Raw genomic sequence first — 25834 nt, forward strand, 5'->3', positions numbered from 1 at the left:
AGAACTCTGCTGAGGGTTCTGCTGCTGCCCAGTGCTTTCCTTGGCCTCTTCATTGCTGGGCCTTGTCCTGGGGGGCCGCTGGGGCTGCAGCCAGTGCTGGCTCCCCCTGAGGCTGCCTGGCCAGGAGCAGCCCCAGGGGCACAGGGCAGAGGCACAGCAAGGTGGGGAGGAGAAAGAGCGGGGACGAGATGGCCCCTGAAAGGCAGAGGCGCTCTGGGGCCCGCTCCTGGCCAGGGAGCCTGCCCAGAGCCGTCCCCTGCTCGCCGGGGCCTCGAGGGGCAGCTGTCCAGCTGGGCCAAGGTGTGCCAGCCGCTCCAGCCGTGCTGGGGAGCCTTGCCAGCTCTGGGCCCTGCTGTGCAGGAGGGTCCCTGTGTGCCACTGGCAGCTGGGGCCTCAGCCACTGCTCTCTCCACAGCAGCGCTGCCGCAGCTCCAGCATCCCGGCCGAGAAGGCGTGACTCCCCCTCGCCCCCAGGGAGCCCAGAGAGCGACGGGTCTGGCAGCTCTCAGACATCGCCTCAGCAGCAGCAGTTGCCCAAGAAAGCAGAGCCCCAGCGCTCCGTGCCTCCCCCACGGCCCCCCAGACCGGTTGTGATGCAGAAGCTTCCCGAGATCCCCCCACCTCCTCCCCTCCCGAGCCCCCCGCCCTGGTCCATCTAGGACTGGATGTGGTCCAGCCACGGCAGGGCACGGGCCACCAACAGCTTGGGGCACCTGCTCTCCTTTACAAATAACACCCTTACCTATGCACAACAACCAGAGTCTCTCTTCATACTGTTCTACCTTCAACAGGAAGGGCTGAAGATTCTTCCCTGTTCTGTTTCATCCTTTACCACTTAGATTTTCATACAGTTGGCTGCTGGCTGCATCTCTTAAAGGCTTTATTAGCACTGCACGTTTTACCCCACCTATCAGGGGAAAAAAAAATAAAAAAAATTATTCAGTTTAGACTTTGTTTTTAGTGTGGTTGGGCCACTCACATTTTGAGCAATTAATTTTCCATAGTACTTGCTCCCTTTTCCTTACTATTCATAAAAAGTTCATCTGGACTTAAAAAGCACCAGAATTACTGAGATTTCCCTCAATGCCCAGAAGGGAATCTAGCATAAAATATTCTCCCTGTGCACTGCACAACAAGAAATATTCAGAGGAAAATAGAGTGGCAGCTGAGGCTTGTGGAACTCCCAGAATACTGAGCCTGCAGAGGAGGCAAACAGCCCTGGCCTTGGTTGAGGGAACTTCTCACAGATTCCTCTGAGAATGTGGCACTCCAGGAGGGGAAAGCTTTTAAACCTTTCCCTTACCTTCCTCGTGGGCTAAAATGTAAGGCTCTTCCTGAGAAAAAACTGAGCTACAAACAATTCTTCATTCTTCGACAAAGCTACTCAGGTTCTGGATTTATCTTAAAAGAGCAAAACCAAATGGGGTCAGAAATTTCTCATCAAAGCCTGTTTGAAGAGAAACCCCACCATATGAAAGAAAATATTTATTAGCATCAGTTCATTCACAAGAAACCCAGCCCTGGATTGAGCAGCACTTTAAATGAACTTGAATTCACTTTCCTCACATATCAGCTGGTTTGGTTTGCTTTTTTTTTGCCCTAGAGAGAATATTCAAACTATTTGGTCTTGACAGGACTCCTTGGCTGGTCCCCAGACCCGGCTCCTCATGATGCCTTTCCTGGGCTGTTAATGCAGCCTGTTAGCAGCACCTGGCTTTGCCACCCTGCTCATGGTAGTGGGGCACAGCTGGTGCCACGGTCCCCTCAGGTGCCACGGTCCCCTCTGGTGCCCCGGTCCCCTCTGGTGCCACAGTCCCCTCTGGTGCCACGGTCCCTCTGGTGCCACAGTCCCTCTCCTGCCCGTCCTGGTTTGTGGCATGTCTTTGCTGGTGGAGGATCCCTGCTTGTGCTGCTGCCTGTATTCAACAAGACCAGTCCTACTCGCTAGCCAAAGAGAGAGCAAAGTCACTGCTTTGGGCAGCTCCTTTGAGCGAGTTTAACGCTCACTCATCTCTATGCCAGACCCCTGAAAAGACACACAGCAACACATAAAGTCAGCTCATCGACAGAGGTGAGCAGGTCTGAGTGAACGGAAGGTCGGCTTTCAAGCACATTGGGTTTTTAATTTAGTGTAAGCACTCAATCGTTCACGAGCCTTACTTGCCCAAGTGGATTCTGCGATGCTGCTGTCTTGCTTGCGTTCAAGAGAAAGCAGAGGGGAGAAAGGAGTTAAGAAATGAGAGACGCACTTGGGGCGCAGGCTCGGCAGCCAGACGGAGCAGGGCGGCACCGGGCCGCTTTGCCAGAATCCCTTTTGGTGCCGGACAAAGGCGGACGCTGCTCGGCGAGCGGCGCTGGAGCGGCGGCGGCCCCGCCCCGCCCGTCCCGCCCCGCCGCGGGCCGGGGCCGAGCGCTCGGCCGGGCGGGCGCTCGGGATGCTCGGGCAGCGCCGCGGGCCGGGCGGGCGCGATGGAGCCGCCGGAGGGCTGGGACCCCTACGGGCGGCCGGCCCGGCGCACGCAGTGGCTGGTCAGCGCCCTCGCCTCCCACTACGGGCTGGAGCGCGGCGTGGAGAACGAGATCGCCGTGCTGGCCACCGGCGATAACAATAACAATCATATCTATCTATCCTCTGCAACAATTGCCCTTTTCGTTAAACTTTTTAAAAGCTAAATATTGACTTAATTACTATTTTTGCACAACTTCGGGTATATAATGTTGCAGAGGAGAGATATGATTGTTATCTTAGCTAGCCGAAGGTCACTTCTGCCCTTGGATGAATCCTGGAGTGAAATGGACTGTTCCATCCCACCCCCCAAAAGATTGTGGCTCATCCCGCACCTCTGTACGTGCCCCTGAAGCATCGGAGTCTGTAACCCCATTGGCCCATGCCTTGTCCCAGCCCGCCTAGGAGCCCCTGATAAGGGGGCTCCGAGCGGCCATGCGGCCTCTTGGACTTTCTCCCCCGCTCTTGGACTTCCTTCCCTCCTGGGGCTTCCCCTCTCCTAAACCCTCCGTTTCTCCCTCCCCTCCCCCGTCCTCCTAAGCCCGGCCACGTGCTACGCCTGAGAGCACGAGGCTCGGGCATTCCTGGATCCCCAATAAACCTCTCCCCGCAAGAGCAAGCTTCAGAGATCTCTGCCTCCCTACACCCCCACCGTGCAGGAGAATAATCATCCCACAATATAACATATTGGTACTGAAACTACACTTACTACTCTTAAAACAATCAGGCGTATTTTACAGAGTTCCTTTAGCCAAGATGCAGAGCTCAAACCTTCAGATAAACTGTTTAGCTAGATTATTAATTGTAATCGAGGTGGCGTTTATTTCTTTACTGATTGAGCATTTTAACCTGTTGACTGCTTTAGTCTAATGGAAGAATTTAACTGAGGTATCTTTATCGGAACCTTCTGGGGAAGGTTCTATAATTGACTAGGTTGGAAAGGTCTATTAGGGCTTTGTATCAGCTAGAGATATGGTACCAGAGCTTGCAGTCTTGGCTAGAGCAACCCAGGCATTTGTCTTTGCTTAACCTATAGGTGAAAATTCAATACAAAATTTGAAACAAGAGAACACTGTAACAACAAGGGTACAAAAGTAACATGCATGTGAAAAAAAGAATATGTCCATAGTCTGGGGTTGTTTCTGGTGGGCAGTTTTCTTCTTGGCTTTGCAGTTTAGGTCTGAGCAACTGCCTCCTGGTTTGCACCTGCAAAGTCACTGCCATTTGTGAGGGTACTGCCAGATTCTGGTGCGTGGTAGGACTTTACATTCTTTGCTGGGACCCCTCTGAGTCCTTCGCCTGTAGAGACACAAGCAAACCCTCTCTCCCATGTTACAAGGTTGCATGGGCTTTCTATTTGTCCTGTGACTGAGGTTTTGATTAAGACTTTTATTTTTGGTTTTTTGTTGTTCAGAAAGTGTCTGTAAATGGGGATATCAAGCTGTCCTATACAGCAATTTGAAAAACTGTATGCGTATGGGGCTTTGCTGAACCTGTTTTGGGGTGTGGCCTGATACATTCCCCTCTTCTGTTTTAATAAGCTGCATTCTAGGGCCTCGGACGTCTTTTCTATGGTACTTCCCAACAGCTGGTAACCATAGGAAAAAGGGAAACTACTATCTTTTGCTGCTTTTAGGAATTTTCTCTCATCCAGAGATGGGACAGCTGTCCATTCTCTGGGACTATGAGGTTTGGATATATGCCTGTCTATCAGTTGGAGGTTATCAGTGCTTTTCTGGGCATTTTGGGAAACTGGAGTAGCAGGGCTGGTATTGGTAGGGGTAGTATAGTTCTTTGTGGATCCTGTATTTGTCATAGCAGCTGCCAGGTCTGTTCCTCTTTCCCTGGCTGCATGCTAAGCTGTAAGTCAGATGCAGCAGCTGCTGATAGCTGGGGTAGAGGGGCAGGAGGAGAGGTGTCTGTAAGCGAAGCCATCAGAGAGGAACCAGCGCGTGTGGAAGGACGTATCAAGGATGGGGCTGCAGCTGTGGAATGTGGATAAAGCATAGGAGAGGAAGCGGAGGCGTCCAGGGGCGGTGGGGGCGGCGGTGTGAGGGGAACTATTTGTTGCGTGGCTGGAAGGAGTTCCAGGCGGATATTCGGCGAGGAGGGCTTTAGCGGCTAACCCGGAAGTGACTCGGGACTCCCCGGCCGTGGCAGCGGCGGTGGAACTCCTTCTGGTGGCTCTGGGGGTCCCACTGTTGCCGCCTCTGAGCTCACGGGTTCTGGTTGATTGCAGACCGCGGCACGGGGCGTGGGGGGAGTGGCAGGCTCCATCGGCGGCGTGGCAGAGGCGGCAGGAACTGGCCAGACCGGGGGCACCGCGAACCGCGCATGCGTGGGGCGCACCACGTGGTCCGCCGGCCGAGCCAAGATGGCGGCCGCGTCTGCCGCGCGGCCAGACCCCTCTGATGTCAGGCCCGCGCCGCGGGGAGGTTGCCAGGGGGCGGGGGGTGGCGGGGTGGCGGCGCGGGGCCCCGGGGTGTCCCCCCGCGGCCGGGGCTCAGGCTGGGGTGGGGACACCGGTCTTCCCGGTGGATTTTCCCACGTGGCCAAGATTGAGGGCATGGCCACACGCTCTCCCGGCGCGGGCGGTGGCGGCAAGGCGGCCGCGGCAAGCGCCGGTTCGAGTGTTTGTAGAAACGCGGCGAAGCCTCTTTGTAACAGGCCAGCAAAAGTAGCAACCACCACTACTAGAGGGGTTTTGGGGGGAGCCGGGGCGGGCAGAAGCCCCGTGGAGTGCGGCGGGATCAGGGCAGCCCCGGCCGCCGGGCCCGCAGCCACCGAGCCAATGCGGGCCGGCACAGAACGGCGCAGGGTGGGGATTGGGGGGGTGCGGGGGGGGGGGGCTCACGGGGGCGGGTGATGGGGGCGTGCGGCACGGGGATGGAACGGGGCCGGGGCCGGCCGCGGCGGTTGGGGGGAGGGTCGCGGCGGAAGCGGCAGGGGTGGGGGCGGCCGCGGGGGCCGGCGCCCGGCAGCGCGGGGCGGGGGTTGGGCGGGTTGGGGGGGGGGGTCGCAGGGGCCGGGGTGGGGGCGGCCGCGGCGGTTAGGGATGGGGTCACGGCAGGTGGGGAGGGACGGGGTGGAAGGGGATCGCGGTGGGTCGTCAGCAGCCGCGCAGGCCGGCCACATGGCCGGGACTGGCTTTCACAGAACGAACGATTCAGCCACCGCTCTAAAAGCTGGGAGCAAATCACAAGCATTGGGGTCTCTTCTGTAAATGTCAATAAAAACCTTATCACCTACTGAGTCCCAGAATTCTTTGGTAATAGCGGCTGACCGTTCAGCATGAGGGAAGTGGGGCAGGACCCATTCCAGGAGATTTTTTAACTCTTTCTTAGGCAAAGTACTGTCATGACTACGTAAAAGATGGTTAAATTGCTTATAGAGATCTCTATCTTCAGCAGAGTGGGATTGTCCCATATTTTAGACCTGTGTAGCTCACCTCGAGTTCGCAAAAGAGAGACTCTCTCCTCAGGGGTCTGCACAGGTCCCCTCAGAGCTCCGGACATCTCTCCGGATGGCTTTTCCATGCTCGGAACCTTCAGACCTCCGCCCTCGGGGCTTCCAGCGCAGGAAGTGCTAGGCAGTGCTCTGTGCGCTCTCTTAATGTGGCCACGTGCCACCAGCTCACAGCTCGGGTTTGCTGCAGCTCCGCAGCGGTTCCTTGCTCGGGCAGTTCCAAGAGCTCCAAAAGCTGGCTACTCATGGGCTATGGTGCTCGAGGGTAAATTGCCTCAGCAAATCTTTAAAGGCTTCTACGTTGCTTAGCAACGACAGCCTGTGCTCAGAGCGAAGAGGAGGCTATCACAGGTAATTACCATGCATGGAGGTGTCGAGATGCGTGGATTCCTTTTCCTTCCAGGTTGGACGCCAGTTGTGAGAAGAGTAATCTCCTGCACAGTGGGGGTGTAGGGAGGCAGAGATCTCTGATGCTTGCTCTTGGGGAGACAGGTTTATTGGGGATCCAGGAATGCCCGAGCCTCGTGCTCTCAGGCGTAGCAAATGGCCGGGCTTAGGAGGATGGGGGGAGGGGAGAGACAAAAGGAGAAGGGTTCAGGAAAGGGGAAGCCCCAGGAGGGGAAGAGGGGAGGAAGTCCAAGAGAGGGAGGAAGTCCAAGAGCGGGGGAGAAAGTCCAAGAGACCGCATGGCCCCTCGGAGCCCCCTTATCAGGGGCTCCTAGGTGGGCTGGGACAAGGCATGGGCCAATGGGGTTACAGACTCTGATGTTTTAGGGGCAGGTACAGAGGTGCAGGATGAGTCACAATCTTTTGGGGGGTGGGATGGAACAGTCCATTTCACTCCAGGATAAGGACAGAGTGACATTCGGCTAGCTAAGAAAACAATCATATCTATCTATCCTCTGCAACAATGTAGGAAAGAAATTAGGGAAGCTGAAGCTCAGTTTGAACTTAAAATGGCAACTTCAGTAAAGGCTAATAAAAATTGTTTTTATTAATATATTAATGGTAAAAGGAAGGGTAAGGTCAACCTTTGTTCTTTATTAGATGTGGAAGGGAATTTAATAACTGCAGATGGAGAGAAGGAAGAGGTGCTTAATGCCATCTTTGCCTCAGTCTTTAGTGAGAAGACGATTTGCCTTCAGGACAATTGTCCTCCTGGGCTGGTAGATGGTGTCAGGGAGCAGAGTGGGCCACTGTTATCCAGGGGGAGGCAATCAGAGAACTGCTGAGCTGCTTGGATGTTCATAAATCCATGGGACCAGATGGGATCCACCCCAGGGCGATGAGGGAGCTGGCAGATGAGCTTGCCAAGCTGCTCTCCATCATTTTCCAGCAGTCCTGGCTCACTGGGGAGGTTCCAGATGACTGGAAGCTGCCCAATGTGATGCCCATTCACAGCAAGGGTGGGAAGGAGGATCCTGGTAATTACAGGCCAGACAGCCTGACCTCAGTATCCAGTAAGGTCATGGAGCAGTTAACACTGAGTGTCACCACACAGCACTTACAGGATGGCCAGGGTGTCAGACCCAGGCAGCAGGGGTTTAGGAGGGGTAGGTCGTGTTGGACCAACCTGGTCTCCTTTCATGACCAGGTGACCCTCCTGGTGGATGAGGGACAGCCTGTGGATGTGTCTATTTGGACTCCAGCAAGGCCTTTGGCACTGCCTCCCACAGCACACTCCTGGAAAAGCTGCAGCCCACGGCTGGGACAGGAGCACTCTGTGCTGGGCTCAGAACTGGCTGCATGGCCGGCCCAGAGAGTGGTGGTGAGCGGTGCTGCATCCAGCTGGGGACAGTCACCAGTGGTGTCCCTCAGGGCTCTGTGCTGGGCCAGCTCTGTTCAATGTTTTTATTGACGACATGGATGTGGGGATTGAGCCTTTCATTAGTAAATCTGCAGATGACACTAAGCTGGGAGCGTGTGTCCATCTGTTGGAAGGTGGGAGGGCTCTGCAGGGAGGCCTGGAAGGGTTGGAGGGATGGGCAGAGTCCAATAAGATGAAGCTTAGTAAATCCAAGTGCCCATCCCTGGATTTTGACCACAAACACCCCCTGCAACATTACAGGCTGGAGATGGTGTGGCTGGTCAGTGCCCAGGCAGAAAGGGACCTGGGGGCACTGGTCTAAAGCCGGTTGAACATGAGCCAGAAGTGTGCCCTGGTGGCCCAGAAGGCCAATGGCTCCTGGCCTGGATCAGGAATGGTGTGGCCAGCAGGAGCAGGGCAGTGATTCTTCCCCTGTACTTGCCCTGGTTGGGCAGCACCTCAAGTGCTGTGTCCAGTTCTGGGCCACCCAGTTTGGGAAGGTCATGGAGGACCTGGAGCATGTCCAGAGAAGGGCAGCAAGGCTGGTGATGTGCTTGGAACACAAGTCCTGTGAGGAACAACTGAGGGAGCTGGGGTTGTTTAGCCCGGAGAAGAGGAGGCTCAGAGGTGACCTTACCACTCTCTACACTCCCTGAAAGGTGGTTGCAGTCAGGTGGGGGTTGGTCTCTTTCTCCTCACAGCAGCTGACAGAACCAGAGGACACAGTCTTATGCTGCACAAAGGGAAATTTAGATTGGATATTAGGAAAAATGTTTTTTATGGAAAGGGTGATAAAGTACTGGAATTGTCTGTCCAGGGAGGTGATGGAGTCAGCATCCTTGGATATGTTTAAAAAAAGACTGGATGTGGCACTCAGTGCCATGGTTCAGCTGAAGTGGTGTTAGGGCATGGGTTGGATTTGATGACCTTAAAGATCTCTTCCAACTCCATAATTCTGTGTTTCTGTGATTATGTGACATCACAGAGCAGGCTGTGACATCACAGGATGTCTGTATGACATCACAGAGCAAGCTGTGAGGTCACAGAGTGTGCTGTGACATTATAGGGTGGCTGTGTTACATCACTGAAGGTGTTGTGACATGACAGGATGGGTCTGTGAGGCCACAGAGGTGCTGTGTGACATGATAAGTGGGTTTTGCCATCACAGAGCAGGCTGTGACATCACAGAGGAGGTTGGACATCACAGAAGAGGTTGTGATGTCACAAAGCTGTCTATGACATTTCAGGCTGGCTGTGTGTCATCACAGAATGGGCTGTGAGGCTACATAGAAGACTCTGCCATCATAGAGAAGGCCTCTGTGACATCACAGAGCAGCTGTGTGATGTCACAGAGAAGGCTGAGACAATAGAGAGTGGGTTGTGCCATCACAGAGCTGACTGTGAAATCACAGAGCAGGCTGTGACATTAAAGGGTGACTGTGACTTCACAGGCTGGGCTGTGACGCCACAGGGCAGATTTTGTGACATCACAGAGCAGATTGGGACCTCAAAGAGTAGGCTGTGACATCACAGAGCAGCTGTATGAAATCCCAGCTGGCCTCTTACATCTCAGAGTGGGCTGTGTGACATCGCAGGGGCTGTGTGACATCACTGGGGCTGTGTGACATCGCAAGGGCTGTGTGACTTCACAGTTGGCTGTGTGACATCACTGGGGCTGTGTGACATCACAGGGCCTGTGTGACATCCCAGGGGTCCTGTGACATTACGGGGGCTGTGTGACATCACAGGAGCTGTGTGACATCGCAGGGGCTTTGTGACATCCCAGGGGCTGTGTGACATCTCAGGGGCTGCGTGATTTCGCTGAGGAGGTCACTCTGCCCCAGTTTCCCCCAGAGAAGTCCAACACTGCTCATGCACAGGGGGGTCCCCTGTCCCCCCAGGTCCCCCCGCCCCCCTCGCCACAGCCTCCCCCAGAGGATGTTCCACGAGATCAACCCCAGAGCCCGACACAGGGACGGGGGCTGGGGCTGTGGGGGTTGGGACGGGGGGACAGGGACCCCCTGGCAGTGTCCCTGTGTCCCCCAGGGCCAGAGCCTTGGCCAGGGCTCCTTCACCCTGTTACCAACGAGGGCTTGAGAGCGCTGAAAAGTCCCCAGCAAGGGAGCAGCAAAAACCAGATTTAGTATTAAGTGACAGCACCACAAAGTTCCTTGGCAAGAGTCACTCTGCTCCTGACTGAACACTTCACACTTAAGGCACCCCTAGGAAACAAATCAACCACAAATCCAAACAAAATCCAGGCAATCAAACTGAAATGATCAGAGAACTGTCCCTGTATGTGGCACAGGGACACATAGAACAGTGAGGGCAAGGATAAAAGGAATATGGGCCAAAAGCTGAACAGAGCTCAAATTTAACAGGACTTAACTTATACCTTAACCTTAACTTCTACCTTCAACTTCAAAATTTAGCAAAAGAACAGATATTAACAGTATTTAACATAACTTATAACCTACGACTTTTCAATTTAACAGAGGAATATCATTTAACAGTATTTAGCTCAGCTTATAACTTATAGCAAAAAACAACTCTTAGCAGCATTTAACTTAGCTTAGGCTGCATCACTTGACCTCACTTACAGGCCTGACAGGCTCAGCTATCCAGGGCACTCAGAGCCCTCAGAGAGCAGCATTTCTGCCACATTCCCCAGCACAGGCACTCCTGTGTGCACACAGACACAGAGAGTCAGTGCAAGGCACCTGTGAGAAATTCCCCTAAGGGCGGGGAAATGCTCCTTGAGGATGCTTTGGCATCTCCCCAGCAGGGAAGGGTTGAGCCTGGAGGAGTGGGGGGATCGGCCCAGGCTCCCTCGTTGTTTCGGGATCCCTGAATTCAGCAAACGGGAGAGTTCCCGGCTCGGAGAGGCCCCACTCAGAGGGAGTCGCTGGCCCAGGAGAGCTCCAAGGGCTCCTTTTGGAGCGCTCTTTGTAGGGCCCCTAGAGAGGGGCTGCAGTCCCAGCCATGTTTCATCCTGGCCGCACTTGGCATCAGCAGCTTTCTTTGGCAGGGTGAGAACAGGGATGTTGTGCCACTGAGGGGACACAAACAGTTCCAGGGCTGCTCCTAAAGTAACCAGGAGCTGGCTGGGCAGCAGCAGTGCCTGGAGCAGAGCGTGTTTGTGATGAGCTCCAGAGGAGCTGAGCCCAGGGGCTGTTGGCCAAGACCGAGGCCCAGTGAGGATTTCTCAGCTGGCAGGGCAGCCTGAGAAGGGGAGGAGGGAATGCACCAGCACAGGAACCATGGAAACAAGGAGCCATTGTGACACTGTGGGGCCTGTGAGACCAAGGGGCCATTGTGACACTGTGAGGCACCATGGAACAATGGACACCATTGTGACACTTGGGGGACAGATTGGATCATGGAGACCATTGGGATACTATGATACCCAATGGAATCAGCAAAGCATTGTGACACTCTGAGGCCTCATGGAACCAGTGAGACCATTGTGACCCTGGGGTCCCCACAGAACCAAGAGGACCATTGTGACACTGTGGGGCCTCGTGTCATCAGTGGTCCATTGTGACACTGTGGAGCCAAAGGAGACCATTGTGACACTGCAAACCCCCATGGTCCAAAGGTCCATTGTGACATTGTGGGCCTCATGGATCAGAGGACTCATGTGTCATTGTGGGGCCTGGGGAACCATGGAGACCATTGGGACACTCCATGGCCTCATGGAATCATTGGAACCATTGTGAAACTAGGAGGTCTCATGGAACCCAGGGGCTATTGTAACACTGTGGGGCCCCATGCAACCAAAGGAACACAGAACAGGTCTGGCTGGTTTGGCCTCCCGTGGACTGCCTGACTGGTCCAGCTGACCTTGGCATGTTAAAGGTTTCTTCTCTGCTACTGGGGCTCACTGGGACAGGAAACACTGGGGCTCCCTGCTTTCCTTTCAGTGGAAAAGAACTCTCCTTCTCCTCCAAGTGCCCATGGCCAGAACTGGGATTTTACGTCCAAGTGTCCTTTTATCCAGGGATTGTTCCCATAGGAATATTGCCAGGACAAGTCTGGTTGACAGTGGTTTCATGAGGGTCACCTCTCATCTGTGCCCAAAACACTGGGGAAGGCTCCATGCTTTCCTTCCTATGGGAAAGAATTGTCCTGTTGTGTGTTTTTCTTTAGTTTGATATTTGTTCTGTGTATGTTCAACCCCCAACCCCTAATCTCCTCCCTTGCCCAGTTTTCAATCTTCCCAAGCCCTTCCCTACCCGGCTCCTCTCCAAGTTGTCAATCCTCCCTTTCCCTGCCCCTTTCCCCAGAACATTCCCTGTCACTCCTCGTAGCCTCCTCCCCTGCTTCCAGAGCATTCCCTGTCTATTTAGTGAGGCTCAGCATCCTTTTGGTTACTTTGTGTTACTCCACTGCCCTGTTTCCCCTGATAGGTTTGTGCTATGTTAGTCCCTCCTTAGACTCTTCCCCAGGCGTACCCTCACTGGTTGCTGTTCCTATACCCCGCCTCTTGAGTTCTGGTATAAAACCTTTGTTCGCCCTCCCCAGAGGGTCTTGGGGCTCACTGAATGAAACCATCCTGTTCACCCCCAAGTCCCGTGTTGCCTCCCCACGCCAAGTGGGACTGCAGAGCTTCACAGGGGGAGCAGCCGCCCGTTCTCTTCCCTCTCACCCCCCAGCACGCCACTGCTCGGGGTATCGCGGCAAGAGAGGCTGCCCGCATTGCAACACTGTCCTGCTTCTCCAGGTGCCCATGGCCAAAATTGGGATTCTGTCTCCAAAATTCCCTATATCCAGAGGCTGCCTGCAGACAATCTGCCATTCCTGACAAGTCTGGCTGACCTTGGCCTTGTGAGGCTCTCATCTGCCTTCCAAACACTGGGGCTCTGTGCTTTGCTTCCTATGGAACAGAACTCTTCTTATCCAGGTGCCTATGTCCAGAATTGGGATTACACCTCCAACATTGCCTGGTGTGAAAGACTGGAGGAGATTGTTGGCTGGAAACGTTTTGTGTGTGGGGGAGGAAGGGGCAGGTCCAGCCTTGCCCTGCCCTGGAGCCCCAGCACTGCCCTGCCCTGGAACCCCAATCCCCCCAGAGCCTCTATCCCAGCCCAGCAGTGTCTGCCAGTCCCTGCCACAGCACAGGCAATGCTCCACAGCCACCTCTGGAGCTCCCAGCCCAGCTCCTGAGTGACCAAATGACCCCAAGTCCTCCCTGGGGCTGGGGCAGCAGAACTCAGAGGCACCAGCGGCTCCAGCTGGGAAATGGAGTGTGGCATGGGGCTGTGAAAGCCCTGCCTGGACTGTGCCAAGCAGGACACACAAGCCCTGACCCTCATCCCCCAAGCAACTCTCTCAAGGAGACATTTAAAAGGAATTACAATAATTTGTGTACTCTGAGTTAGATTCACTGGAGAAATAGTGCCCCAAAGCTCATTAACACTCAGAATACTTGAACAAGCCAAGCCTCTTGGAATAATTTGATTTAAGTTTTCAAATATTTTGTGATTAATTAGGCAGGCTTTAGTAGTGTATTCAAAGTGAATGCTTTATTTTTACAAAGACACAGAAAAGATTTGTTAGGTCCTGTTTCATCTTTTTATTCCACATAAATGAATATGTGCAATCTCCACTTGACACTGAATTCAAGTACCTCCTCATACAGTTGAAATAGATATGAAAATCAAGACCCTTGATGGCTGACAATCCATCAGACTCTGTCCCTACCCCCACCCCACCATTTCCCCCATCCAAGCCCTGGCACTCAGAGCAGCCTTGTGCAAATCTGAGCTCCCTCCAGCCCATGCTGCACCTGCAGGTTTCAGCTCCTTGGCTCCAACCCCCACCTGCTTTCCTTGGAGTAAGAGCTACCTGAGACACAGAGGGATGTTCAATTCTTGTCAGCCAACAAAGCCAAGGGAAGGCACAGCTCCATCAAATGCAGAAGTCATTCCTCTGCTGGCTATTAAATCCACTTTGCACAGTAGCCAGTCTCAGAGCAATGGAAAACACTTTCTGTACCCAGCACAGATCCCAAGGTCCCCCCAAACCCTCCCTGCCCCGATTCTGCCCAAATTTGCTCTTTCCACACACGAGTCACGTGCTGAAGTCAGAAGCTCCCTCCATGCCCAGAGGGGGGAAAAGAGAGAAAGTGGATGAAGAGCTCTCCTGTGCAGAGCCAAGGTCCCAAGTGCCCCTGCAGTGGAAACCACAACTCATCAGGTTTGTGTCCTTTGGGCTCAGGGATGGTGACACTCAGAGGCACAGAAAGGTTTCTTGCCAACAAACAGGAGTTGAACATTTGAACAATTTAATAACCATCACAGACTTTCCTTTTTCTTGGAACTGTTTAAACCTGCTCTGGACTGAAAACCCAGAAAAACACTGGCAGCTCACACCTGTGGCCCACTGAGGTCTGGGACCCTGCATTCCAGTGCCAGAGGGACTGAGAAGAGACCGAGTGAGCCAACTACAACCCACAGAAAGGACTTTCTGAATTGCCATCTCTTCAGAACTCTGAGGGGGTTTATTTCATATTATTCATGCTTGTGAACACTTTACTTGTTAAATAAACTGGTTTTTCCACTTTTCTCCAGGGAAGTCTTCTCCTGAAATAGTAGGGAGAGGGGCTGCTTGAACTTGATTTGTAGATGGACTTCTTTTAGAGGTTTCCTCACAAAATTTGCCCTAAACCAGGACAAACAGTCACAATTGTGCCACTTCACCAGTGGCACAACTCCCCAGCCCCCCAGGAAAAGAGAGGACATGTAAAGTTATCCAAACATTTGGCCTGCTTTGCTGCAAAAGTCGTGCTGCACACACAGTGCAGTGTGGAAAGCCAAGAGAAGCTGCAGCAGGTGGCAAATCTTGGGACAGAAGCTCGACCTTGTTCTCCATGAGAGGTTCTTGTCAAGAGCAGACAGGAGAAGATTCCTGGAGAAGTGGAACAGCTTTGCAGAAGTGCAATGAAAATGAAAGAAAGTATCTAAGATGTTTTCCTCTTTCTTTCTATGCTTTCCTTTTCCATGTTGCACGACTTCTCCATGGCATGAATTCCAAATGGATCTCACCTCTAAGATGGGTCACTTAGCAAGTTATAAACACTGAAAAATACCATGAGCTACACGCAGTTTTCCTTCCCCTGTTTTTACTGGAAAGCAACGCTGGAGACATCAGTGCAGTGCTTGGGTCAGGTAGGAATCCTACAGCAAGGGAATGTGCCCCAAGGGTGTTTGAGCCTCAGCAAGGACAATGCACAGCACCGACACAGCAGAGGGGATTCCTCTGCCAGTGTGCAGGAGTCAGGACTCTGGATCTGGGCTCCACACTGCAAAGTTCCCGTGTCTGGACAGACGAAGGGGCTGTCCCCGGGGCGCGCGGGGCTCGGCCGTGGGGCTCGTGGGGCGAGCGGGGAACGGACACGCGGACAAACGGCCTCGGTGCTTCAGTTGCAGAGGCAGCAGCGGCGGCGGCGGCAGCAGCGGCGGCAGCAGCGGCAGCAAAAGCAGTTTTTCTCTTCTTTCTCTTTCTCTTCTCCCTCTCCCGCTGTCGGACACCTTCCCCTCGGTGTCCTTCCCCGGTGTCCCTCTCCTCTCCCCGCCTCCTTCTCCCCATGCCGGGCCGGGCCATGCCCCCGGCCCGCCCCCGGCCCCGGGCGGGGCTGCCCCGTCCCCGGCCCCGCCCGCCCCGCCGCGGTCTCGCCTCCGCCCGGCTCTGGCCGTGCTGGCGGTGGCGCTGCCGGGCGGGCATCAGTGCCTGGGGCTGGGCCGGCATCGCCGCCCTTTGGCTCCGCCTGGCCCGAGCCCGGCCCCGGCCCCGCCGCAGGGTCCGGCCCCGGCGCCGGCGCCTCCCGGGCCCCGCGGAGGACACACGCGGCACGGCCGCTCCCGCCGCCCCCGCTGCGGCTTCCCCGGCCCGAGCTCCGCCGCTCGGCAGCGCGGCCGCCGGCCCCGAGCCTCCCGTGTCCCGTTGCCGAGACCGAAGGCCTGGGGATGGCCGGCCCGAGGCGCTCGGGGGGCGCTCGGGGGCCGCTCCTGGCCCCGGGCCGAGCGCTGACAGCCGCGTCCCGCCCGCAGGGAAGGCGCAGGAGGCCCTGCAGGAGCGGTACCGAGTGGGTTCGCTGCTGGGGCGCGGCGGCTTCGGCAGAGTGTTCGCAGCCACGCGGCTCTCGGACGGCGCCCCGGTGAGCGGCGGGGCCGGCGGCGGGCATGGAGGAGGAGGAGGAGGAGGATAGGGAAGGAAGAGAAGGAGGAGGAAGGAGGAGGCAGCGGAGAAGGAAGCAGGAGGATGGGGCTCGGCAGGGCGGGCGGCGAGCTCAGCCCGCTGCTGCCTTTGGCTTGCAGGTGGCCATCAAAAGGGTGCCACGGAACCGCGTCCGGCGCTGGGGCGAGCTGGTGAGTGAGCGGGGCCAGCGGGAACAGCCGGGCCGTGCCGGGCGGGGATGAGGCGAGGCCCGGCATGGGGGAAGCTACCAGGACGCCTCGATGGGGAGCGGGCGTGGGGCCAGCGCAGGGCGCAGAGCATCCCGGGCTGGCTGAGGGGTTCCCCTGCCCTGGCACGACATCAGTCCCACTGGTGGCACCGTGGTCCTCCCGCAGCCCGACGGCACCAGCGCACCCCTGGAGATCGTCCTGCTGGACAAGGTGTCCACCGGCTTCCCTGGTGTGGTCCAGCTGCTGGAGTGGTTTGAGCTCCCCAACAGCATCGTGATGGTGCTGGAGCGGCCGGAGCGGTCTCAGGACCTCCTGCATTTCATTCGGGCACGGAGGTTCCTGTGTGAAGAGGTGGCACGGGAGCTGTTCCGCCAGGTGCTGGAGGCTGTGCGGCATTGCACCAGCCGCGGGGTCCTGCACCGCGACATAAAACCAGAGAACATCCTGGTTGACCTGGCCACTGGCCAGGCAAAATTGATCGACTTTGGCTGTGGCACCTATCTGCAAGACACAGCCTACACTGACTTTGCAGGTGAGCCCGGGCAGGGGTGTGCTCCTGGTCCCATCATCTCATGGCCCAACATCTCACAGGCCAAGCTGGGTGTGGCAGCGAGGATTCTCCCTTTTGCTGCCAGTCAGGGTTCTGAGTCTTTACCTGAGTTACTTTTGAGCGGGGCTGGGTGGGGAGGCATCTTCCAGCCCTGCTGGCAGTTTTTGCCCACCACTCTGCCTGGGGCTGGGGTTGGAGCAGCAGCAGCCAGCCTGACAAAAGCACCCATGGGTGGGGGTAGCAGAGGAGGGGGCCAGGACCAGTGCACCAGCCAGTTTGGTGTGCAGGCGAGGGGAAGGGCTTGGACTGCTCCACTCACCTTGTTTTCATAATATTTTATGAAAACATAAAATATTGGCTTCATAATATTTTTGGGGCACTGCAGGCAGGGAGGATAAGGACCTGTTTATTCCCCCAGTCCTGAGTGTGTTTTTGCTTTACATGTCATGGTCAGGCCTTGCTGGGGCTTCTGCTGCCCTCTTCCAACACCAGTGGCTTCTTGTCCAGCCCTGAGTTTGTACACAATCCCAGGTGCTGGCGAGAGTGCAGTAGTCATCCCGTGTGCCACTGGGGCAGCCCCTGCATGCCCAGGGATGCTGGGGCCAGGCTCTGGAAGCAGCAGCATCCCCCTGATGAACTCCATCTGTATTCCACAGGAACACTGTCATACAGCCCCCCGGAATGGACCCGCTTGGGCTGGTACCATGGCGAGGCAGCAACGATCTGGTCCCTCGGCATCCTGCTGCACCAGATGGTCTGCGGGCAGCACCCTTTCAGGAGGGGCCGGAAGATCAGCTGGGACCATCGGCTCTCGCTGCCACAGCGGCTCTCTCCAGGTGGATCCTCATCTCTGGCCACGGGGGAACACCAGTGCTGGGAGACAGCAGCGGGCTCGTGAGCATCTCGCTCTGGCAGCCGCTGAGGAGGTGGCACATGTCCTGCTCTCCTGCTCTCCTCCACAACAGGGAATTGATAGGAAAGTTTAGGCCCAGCTGGGAGCACAAAAGCAGCATGGCCTGGGCATGGGAAGAGTGGGGCAAAGCAGACAGGAGCCTTCTCTATCTGACCGGTGGTTTCTGGTTTCTCTGCCCAGAGTGCCAAGAACTTATCAGGTGGTGTTTATCCATGCACTTCTTGGACAGACCTTCCTTAGAAGACCTGTTCTGTGAACCATGGATACAGGATATTCACCTGTCATAGATGAAGAGAGAGAGCCTCATGCACACTTTGCTGCAGGGCCCTGGTAAGTTACAGCTCCACACATGCTCTGGCAATCAGAAGCAAGGAAACCCAGACTTTTTTCCTTGCCTATATCAATGCACTGGGGTTGTTGGGTGGGAACACGCAGCCCTTGTGCTGGAGCTGAGCTGCTCTGCCCAGCACTGGTGGCTGCCATCCAAGGTGGTTTTGCTTGTCCCAGTTGCCTGGCAGCTGGGGCCCTGGGCAGAGCCCTTACAGCCTGGTCTGACCCCCAGGGAAGGAGAAGGAGCCCCTGGAGAAGCTGTACCTGGTGGGGCTGCTGGAGACAGCGAGGACAACATCAAGGATGATAACCTCTTCCTCAACTTGGACACTGGCAGCTGAAGATGATGAACTTTTGGCACCTTCTCCAAAGCCAGGCTCCACAGTGAATTTGCAGATGAGTCCACAGCCGGGGAAATGCTCCCAGATTTGGGCATTGCTCAGACTGGCTGGGAACAAAAGGTTCCCCCTGTGCTGGGGCAGATGCAACTTCAGTCGGCTGCCCAGCTGCTTTTTGGCAGGGCTGGGGGCATGGGTTGGGGTGGATACAAAATGGGAGTTGGCTCCTGGCCCTGCTAACAGCCCCTACCACCCAGCATGGCCTGGGCTGAGGCTGGGGCTGGGGCAGCCAGCCCGACACAAACAAACCCCCATGGTGGGAGCAGAGGTGGGACTCCAGAACCTGTGCAGGGGCTGCTTTGCTTTGCAGGCAAGGAATGGCTTGGCCTGCTCCACTGCCCTTGTTTGCTTTGTGATCACTGTTATTTTGGGGGATAGTTCAGGAGGGAAGAGAGAAAGTGTGGGCTTCTCTCCCCCATGGGTGGGATTTTCCCTAGCATGTGGGGGTTGGGCCTTCCTCAGACCCCTGACAGAGATAAGAGTTGTTTTCTTGTTTCCCCATGTCTCTAATCACTTTTCAACAGTTTGTTGTTTGTTTTTCTCGAGGAAACGTTCAATGTAAGGTCCAGTCGGGATTGGGAAGCGCTTGGGAGCAGCTGCAGCGTGGATGGGCCGTGCTCTTGGAGAAGGCTGAGGACATCATTTGGGACCAGCTTTTCTCCCAGCAGAGGATGGCATGAGGTGAGTCCCCGTCTGCTTGGCATGGTGGGATCAGAGCTTTTGGGAGATGGCAACAAGCACAAGGAGTCTCCTGCTCTGGGCAGCTGCTGAGGGCTGGATGTGCTGTGGCTGGCTGCAGGCTGGGAATGTCCTGCCCTCCTGCTCTGCTCCCAAAGGCAGCAGTGATGAGAAGCTCTGGGCACGGCTCTGGGCACAGCGAGCATGGCCTGGGCTCTGTGGGCAGCTGGGACAAGGGGACAGGAGCCTTCAGCTGACGGGTGGTTTCTGGTTTCTCTCCTTGCAGCCAGGCTCTGCGGGTGCTGAGGCTGCTCTGGGCTCTGCCAGGGCTCTGATGGGCTCTGCCCTGGGCACAGCTGGGCTGGCTCTGCCCTCCCATTGCTCTGACAGATTGGATCAGACAAGCCTGTTTGAGCACAGTGCCTGAGCTTTCTGCTTTGGCAGGTGAGTGAGACTCTCCCGCAGGCCAGGAGATTGCAGCTGGGGACACACATCCAATTGGCAAGGACCCAAACTCTCCACAGTCCCAGCTGAACCCCTGAATCTCCGCAGGAATGCCTGGATCTCCACTATTCATTCTTCATTTCTTTTTGGCTGGAATTGTGCAGTTGCACTTTTTTCCTCCTCTAGAAGTGCCATGAGTGGCCAAAGCTGGCAAGTGAGCCGTGTTCCTGAGGCAGTGCAGTCTGGAGCTGATGGATGGAGAATTGCCCTTCCCACTTCCAAACCAGAGCAAAAGGCCGTAAGTGGGATTTTTCATCCGTAAGATACCCCTGACAATTTCAGAGGGAATGTGCAGCTCATTCACAGAGTGAGAAGGAAGGTATTCTTCTAAAGGATTTGGGGTTTGACAGAGTTTAGATTCCCAGTCCTGTCTGGAGCTGGAAGGGCCCCAATCAATTTCCTATTGCTTTGACCACAATTTAAAATAACAATGTTGGAAACAAGCCCCAAAAACTTTAAAAAAGGCTGCTGAGGTCAGTAAGATGGATCCATGCCATCACACATTTACAATGTAAATAACTGAGTTCTCTTTTTAAAAAGATCATTTACCTCCTAATGCAAAGTTACAGAAGATGTTTCACTAACACTTGGATTTTATTTGTATCTCTTACAATTCATCTAATTGTTTTTTTTTTTTTCTTTTTCCTTTTTTTTTCTCTAAATAGAGGTCCTGGCCCTCTTGCAGCCAAAGGGGAAAGGGCCCCACCAAGCCTTGTTACCCACAGATAACATGGTAAAGCTGAACACTAAAGGACCTTGTGGGCATTATTCTGGAATTAAAAAGGTGCCAGCTCCATGGACAACAGAATTATTGTTCCTAACTTGAAGGAGATTGAGCAAAAAGAATGAAGAATTGTGTCACTAAAGTACTACTGATGTCTGTAATTTGTACCTTGATAGTCAGCCAGAACCTTTGTTTGCCAAAACACTACAGAGTTTCACCAAGGGATCAGTCATCAAAAATGTTTTGAAAATGTAAAGACTAAGGTAGCCAAAGCACTCAGTGTCACTAATTGCTGGGTATGTTCTCAGCTGAAGCTGGGAGGAATGGGGTTCCCTTGGAGGGCCCACCCTGTGGGGTGGCCAGAACTCTGTCAATGGGCTCTGCCTCGTAACGGAGTCAGTGAAGGGACAGTTACAGAAAACTGTGCTGTGGGAAACAGGAATACAATGATCAGTGAGACAGGATTCACTCAGATTTCCCGTCAGGAGAAACCCAACCCTGTTATAGTTCTAGAGGCTACAGTGTCAGAAGATTTCTGTGCTTTACCATCACTGCCAATGTCAGTAGAACTTGGGGTGCTGCAGCTGGTCAGTGTCAGTGTCACACCACTCCCAGTTGCAGGGCCACCATTCAGGCTCCTTCAGCAACAAGCACCCAGATGACTTAGGGCCCAGAGAACATTTTCCACCCAAAGAGTGCCTTGGGTTTCAGAAAGCAAAAGATTCTGGTTCACCCTGCGCCCCATGTGCGCTGCCCTGTCCTGTGGAGTTGACATGAATGAGCTGAATGGATTATTAGAATAGGTAGCAAATGATGCTGTTAAAATGTCCAATAGCACATCCTATGAGCTCCAACAAACACAAATGGGGACTCCAGAGAACCACATGGCCTCGGATTATCTGCTTGCTGGCCAAGGAGGAACCTGGGCTATCAGGGGACGGGGATGTTGCACTGCTAGCAGTGATGGGTTTGAAGGCCAACAGCCAGGAATCACCTTGACGGAAAGAGCAGTAGAAGAGTGGCAGAAAGAAGAAAATTCTTCTTGGTGGGATTGGCTTCATGGCTGCCAAATTAGAGGCTGCTGTGAAATGCATTCGTGGCAGGGCCTGTCATCATTGCAGTGTGTGCACTTGGTGAGTTGCTGGGACACTTTGTGCTGGGAAGTGGAGTATTGAGACCTTCCTTAAAAGATACAGTGTCAGACAAGAGAGGCATTTGGTAAATAAGGGAGAATGGCAACAATTTAGGCATGTTTTAAAAGGAATGTGAATAGCTCTGAGTAATGAACTTAAACTGCACTTAATTGTAGAACAAGAGGAGATGCCTTTTTGCTTAATACTTAAATGTAAGCTGTGTTACTGAAAGAATTGTTACGAAGGTTGTAGTTGATTGTAGGTCTCAGGACCGATCAAAGTACCAAGGCCTGAACAGGTCCTGAGGCAAAGGTCACCTCTAGATGAACCTTCCAAGCAAATGTTTTATTTGTATCCCCTCATTAACGAAGCATGATTAACAACATGATCCATGTATGTGTTCCTTGATAAAACATGGATTTATCTTTCTGTATTTAGAAACAGACAAAGCCCCATGTGGCCTTGTTTGGGGGTGAAGGATCAAAGTCAACTCCCTTGGTTCCTCCTTCAGCCCTGGCCAGGCTTTGGGAGAAAGCAGTTAGGAGAATGAAAGCAGATGTTCTCACACTAGCAGTGATGCCAGCTTGTTTGTTAAACAGTGTAAAAGCTGGGTCCTCTCCCAGCTTTGGGGTTGGAGCTTCATTGGCTGCAGAGGTGGAGGCACCTGCAGGAATTCCCAGTGTCTGGGAGTGGCTCTCCAGTCCTTGGCTTCCCCCAGCTGATGTGTGGCTGTGGATGATGGTAAAGCCTGAGGCTAACTGGTGATGGATCTTTCCTTAATCACTCCAGGCAATCTCTGGTAGCAATGACTGGATGCATTGCTGAGCTTTTTTGTAATGCTTTGCTAATGATGATGTGCTTTGCTGAGCTTATCCTTTTGTAATTCTTTGCAGCTGTGCATGATATAAATGACACAATTCCTTCACTTGGTGTCTGTGTCTTTGGTGCTGACCCTGCCCACTGGTGAAACAGGGCCCCCTCCAGCCTAAGTGTTACCTGGGAAGAGAAAAGCCATCACTCCAAATGTCCCCCCTTCCTCCTTGTTCCCCCCACTTTATACCCTGAGTGTGATGCCCTATGGTCTGGGGTATCCCCGGGGTCAGTGGGGGCCACCTGTCCTGGCTGTGTACCCTCCCAAGCTCTCCCACAGCCCCAGCCCCTCTCCAGCGTGGCCAGAGGAGGGTCAGGCCAGGCTTTGGCTCAGTGGGAGCTCAGCAAGAGCAAAAGCATCTCTGTGTGCCCAGCCCTGTGCTCAGCACCCGGCCCAGCAGCGTCTCAGTGCCAGGGGCTGTGCCATCAGTCCCTGCCAGGGGTTTCCATGGCACCTGCCAGGCCAGGTGACCCAGGTGTGGTGTCCCAGTGAGGGCTGCCATGCAAACAGTGCCCAGCACTGCCCCTTTCTGTCTGCCTGACCCGGCCTTGGCCCTGGCCCTGGTGTTTGCTGCTGGTTCCGCGGCGCCTGACCGGCCCGCGCGGCACAGGGCAGGCGGCCACGGCACAAACCCACAGCAAGGGCTCCCCTCTGGCTCTGGGCAGTGACAGCAGTCCTGAGCAATGGGCTGGCGCAGTGGGGTTGGTGCAGTGTCCATGGCAGCAGTCCCTTGCAATGGCCAGTGCAGGTTGGGATGATGATCCACCCTCACAGCCGGCCCAGGGCAGGTGTGCGGTGCCCTTCCCCACAGCCTGTCTGCACAGGAGCACTTCCAGGGCTCTCTGCATTTCCCTTCCCTCACTCTTGAGTCACTCACACACCTCCCAGGGACCCACTGGGAGCTTTGAGCTGCAAGGAGTGCAAAGCTGGTCTGTCCTTCAGGAGTTGCTCTCATTCTGCCCTGAGCCAACTCTGGATTTGTGTTCATTGCAGAACTTCCTGTGTGTCTACAGCATTCCTTGCAGGGCTCTGCCTTGGGGAAGGGGAACCTCCTTGAGGTGCCTAGGGCTTGCACACACTTGAGGAGTGTGTCTGTTTTAAATGGGGAAGCTTAGGAGTTTTAGATTGCTTCAAAAAATAAAAGAAGAAAACCCCTCTTTGCCTGAGCGCAGCCATTTCTTCAAGCACAGCAGGTCCCAGGTGACTGAGCAGAGACAGGACGGGCTTGGGCTATGTGGAGCAAGGTTGTCCACACTGCCTCAGACCTCAAGGCACAGCTTCTCTGACTAGGCCAGACATCCTCAGGAGAGTCCCTGGGCCAATACCAGTCGCTGAATGCTGCAGCCACCTCTGCTCTAAATAGAACAATCATAAAATATACTCTTCAAAGAGGAATGTGGATTTATTGGAAGCTCTTGCAAATAGTTTTCCATCAGTATTGCAGGAAACCTTCCTAATGGACTGTACTAGAGCAGAGGGAAATTAGGAGAGAGCCATGGTTTGTCAGGACTTGCTTGATCCCAGTGAGCCCCGTGGTGCATTTAGAGCTGAGCCCTGGAAGCTCAGGGCCTGAGAGGAGATTGCGCCAACCTAACCAGGAGTCAAAGTCTGAGGGAAAACCCAAAGTGTCTCAAAGCATGAATGGGTCCCCTGAGGTCCATCCACAACACAGACCCCTCATGGACTCGTTGGAGGAGAGAATTGGAGGCCAGGATGGCACAAACCTCTCAGAGACTCAGTGTGGGAAGGAAAAAGGGAAGTACCTTAAAAGAACTGCAGCACCTTCAAGCATTATTGAGCCCCATTGAGTGTTGTTACTGACAAAGAATCTCCAGGGACTAATTCCAGCAGATAATTGGAGGCCATGGTTGCACAAAGCTCTCAGGGACTCCAAGGCAAAGCCCAAGTCCTTGGAAGAAGCTGCAGTCCCTGGGAGCATGAAGGAGGGCCCAGGGCCATTGCTGCCCAAGGCTGCCCAGGCCAGGAGTGCAGGGAGGCAAAGGCTCTGTGTGGGCAGCTCAGCTGCTGAGCAGAGCCTGGGCTGGCTGGAGGCAGCAGAAAGGCCAAGGCCTGAGCCCCAGCCCAGGGAAGGCAGATCCTGTCCCTGCCCGCTTGCTCAGGGCTCTGCCGGGAGCACTGGCACATGGAGGGGTGCTGAGGGCAGGACAAGGGATGGCAGTGCCCAGCCTGGCTGGGGCTGTGCCAGGAGGCCCCAGTGCCTCAGGACAAGGTGTCTCCTCCTCACAGCCCTTGGTGGCAAGACGCTGCTGGGCCCCAGGGCACCAAGGCTTGGCTTCTCCTGGCTACTGCCAGCCTTGCCAGGGCCCTTGGCCATGTCCAGCACAGCTTGTCCTGCGCTGTCCCACAGCTCTGCTGTGTCCCTGAAGGCTGCACACTCCCATCTCGCTGCCCCCGGGCCCTGCCCTGCCATATCCAGCCCTGCCCTGCCCCTGCCATGCCCAGGCCATGTCTGCAGTCCCCCCAGCCAATGGGTGGGGGTGGGCAAGTGTTCCTGAGGGCACAGGGAGGGGACAGCTGGGCTGGACTGACCCAAGGGATCTCCCATTCCATGCAATGTCACGGTCAGCAGTAAACTGAGGGAAAGGAAGGGGATAGGGCTGGCAGGGAGGGCTGTGGATGTTTTCTACCAAGACATTTCTCACACAAAACACAAAGTACATGTTCTTGATCCTGTCCTGCCAGGAGGTGGCTGGACATTGTCTGCTGATGGGAATCAGCAATAGGGGATTGATTTCATTTGTTGTTTCTTTGCTTCCACCTGTGGCCTTTGCCTTTTGAGGCCCTTGCTGAGGAGGGTGTAGAAGCCCATAAGATCAGGACCTGTTTTGTGTGTCCCAAACATCAAAAACTGGATGGCTGTGGGACCAACCAAGGATTGGTAAGGACAGCCAAGTCTTCTTGGCAATAACACACTGTGAGGAAGAACAGGCTGTGGCTGCAGAAGGGGCCATGCAGATAAAGGCAGAACTTTTCCAGGACAAACATCCTTGCTCTGGCTCCTGGGCATAAGCAGGACATGGCCCAAGTGCAGGAATGAGAAGTGGGCATGGACTGTGGGGGGATCAACACCAGCAAAGACCCCCAAAGCCTCTGAGCCATTTCCAGAAAGGTTCAGCAGAACAAACTGCACGTGATAAGTCATTTGCACAGAAAGTGAGACACTTATTGCCAGGGCAGGGAAAAGTGATCAGTGAAGAGGTCCTCCCACCAAGCCCAGGCACATTTGTGCCTCAGCACCCTGGACATCCCAGTGGCTGGATCAATGCTGGAACCAGGACTGGGGATCTCCTCTCTCTCTAATTTCCTTTCTCTCTGCCCCTCTGATTCATGTGTCTGTCTCTGTCTCTCCTGTCTGTGTCTCTCTTCCCTTTCACCTTTCCTCTTGTGCCTTTATACAGAACCTACTGACATGCCCTTTTATAGCTCAGGGACTGACATCCCAGTGTCTATGCCAAATGCATAATGAATTAATAAAACTTTATAGGCCTTTGTGGACTCTCTGAGCTTTTTATTTTCTTTCAGCCAT

At 54.7% G+C, this 25834-nt stretch overlaps 1 protein-coding gene across 1 annotated transcript; it reads left to right on the forward strand.

Moving 5' to 3' along the window:
- The first annotated feature begins 2469 nt into the window (after positions 1-2469).
- LOC144247821 (serine/threonine-protein kinase pim-1-like) lies at positions 2470-17936 on the forward strand. Its single transcript, XM_077789478.1, has 7 exons — positions 2470-2652; positions 4746-4924; positions 15507-15936; positions 16097-16147; positions 16352-16718; positions 17393-17572; positions 17830-17936. The coding sequence occupies exons 1-7, from the start codon at positions 2470-2472 to the stop codon at positions 17934-17936; spliced, it is 1497 nt and encodes a 498-aa protein (XP_077645604.1).
- The last annotated feature ends 7898 nt before the right edge of the window (positions 17937-25834 follow it).

This window comes from Lonchura striata, chromosome 34, assembly GCF_046129695.1.
Source record: "Lonchura striata isolate bLonStr1 chromosome 34, bLonStr1.mat, whole genome shotgun sequence".
Lineage (NCBI taxonomy): Eukaryota > Metazoa > Chordata > Aves > Passeriformes > Estrildidae > Lonchura > Lonchura striata.

Coding starts and splice junctions, on each gene's coding strand:
- LOC144247821 (XM_077789478.1), top strand. CDS start 2,470: ATGGAGCCGCCGGAGGGCTGGGACCCCTACGGGCGGCCGGCCCGGCGC. Junction 2,653..4,745: donor CTGCAACAATTGCCCTTTTC/GTTAAACTTTTT, acceptor GGTTGATTGCAG/ACCGCGGCACGGGGCGTGGG. Junction 16,148..16,351: donor TCCGGCGCTGGGGCGAGCTG/GTGAGTGAGCGG, acceptor GTCCTCCCGCAG/CCCGACGGCACCAGCGCACC.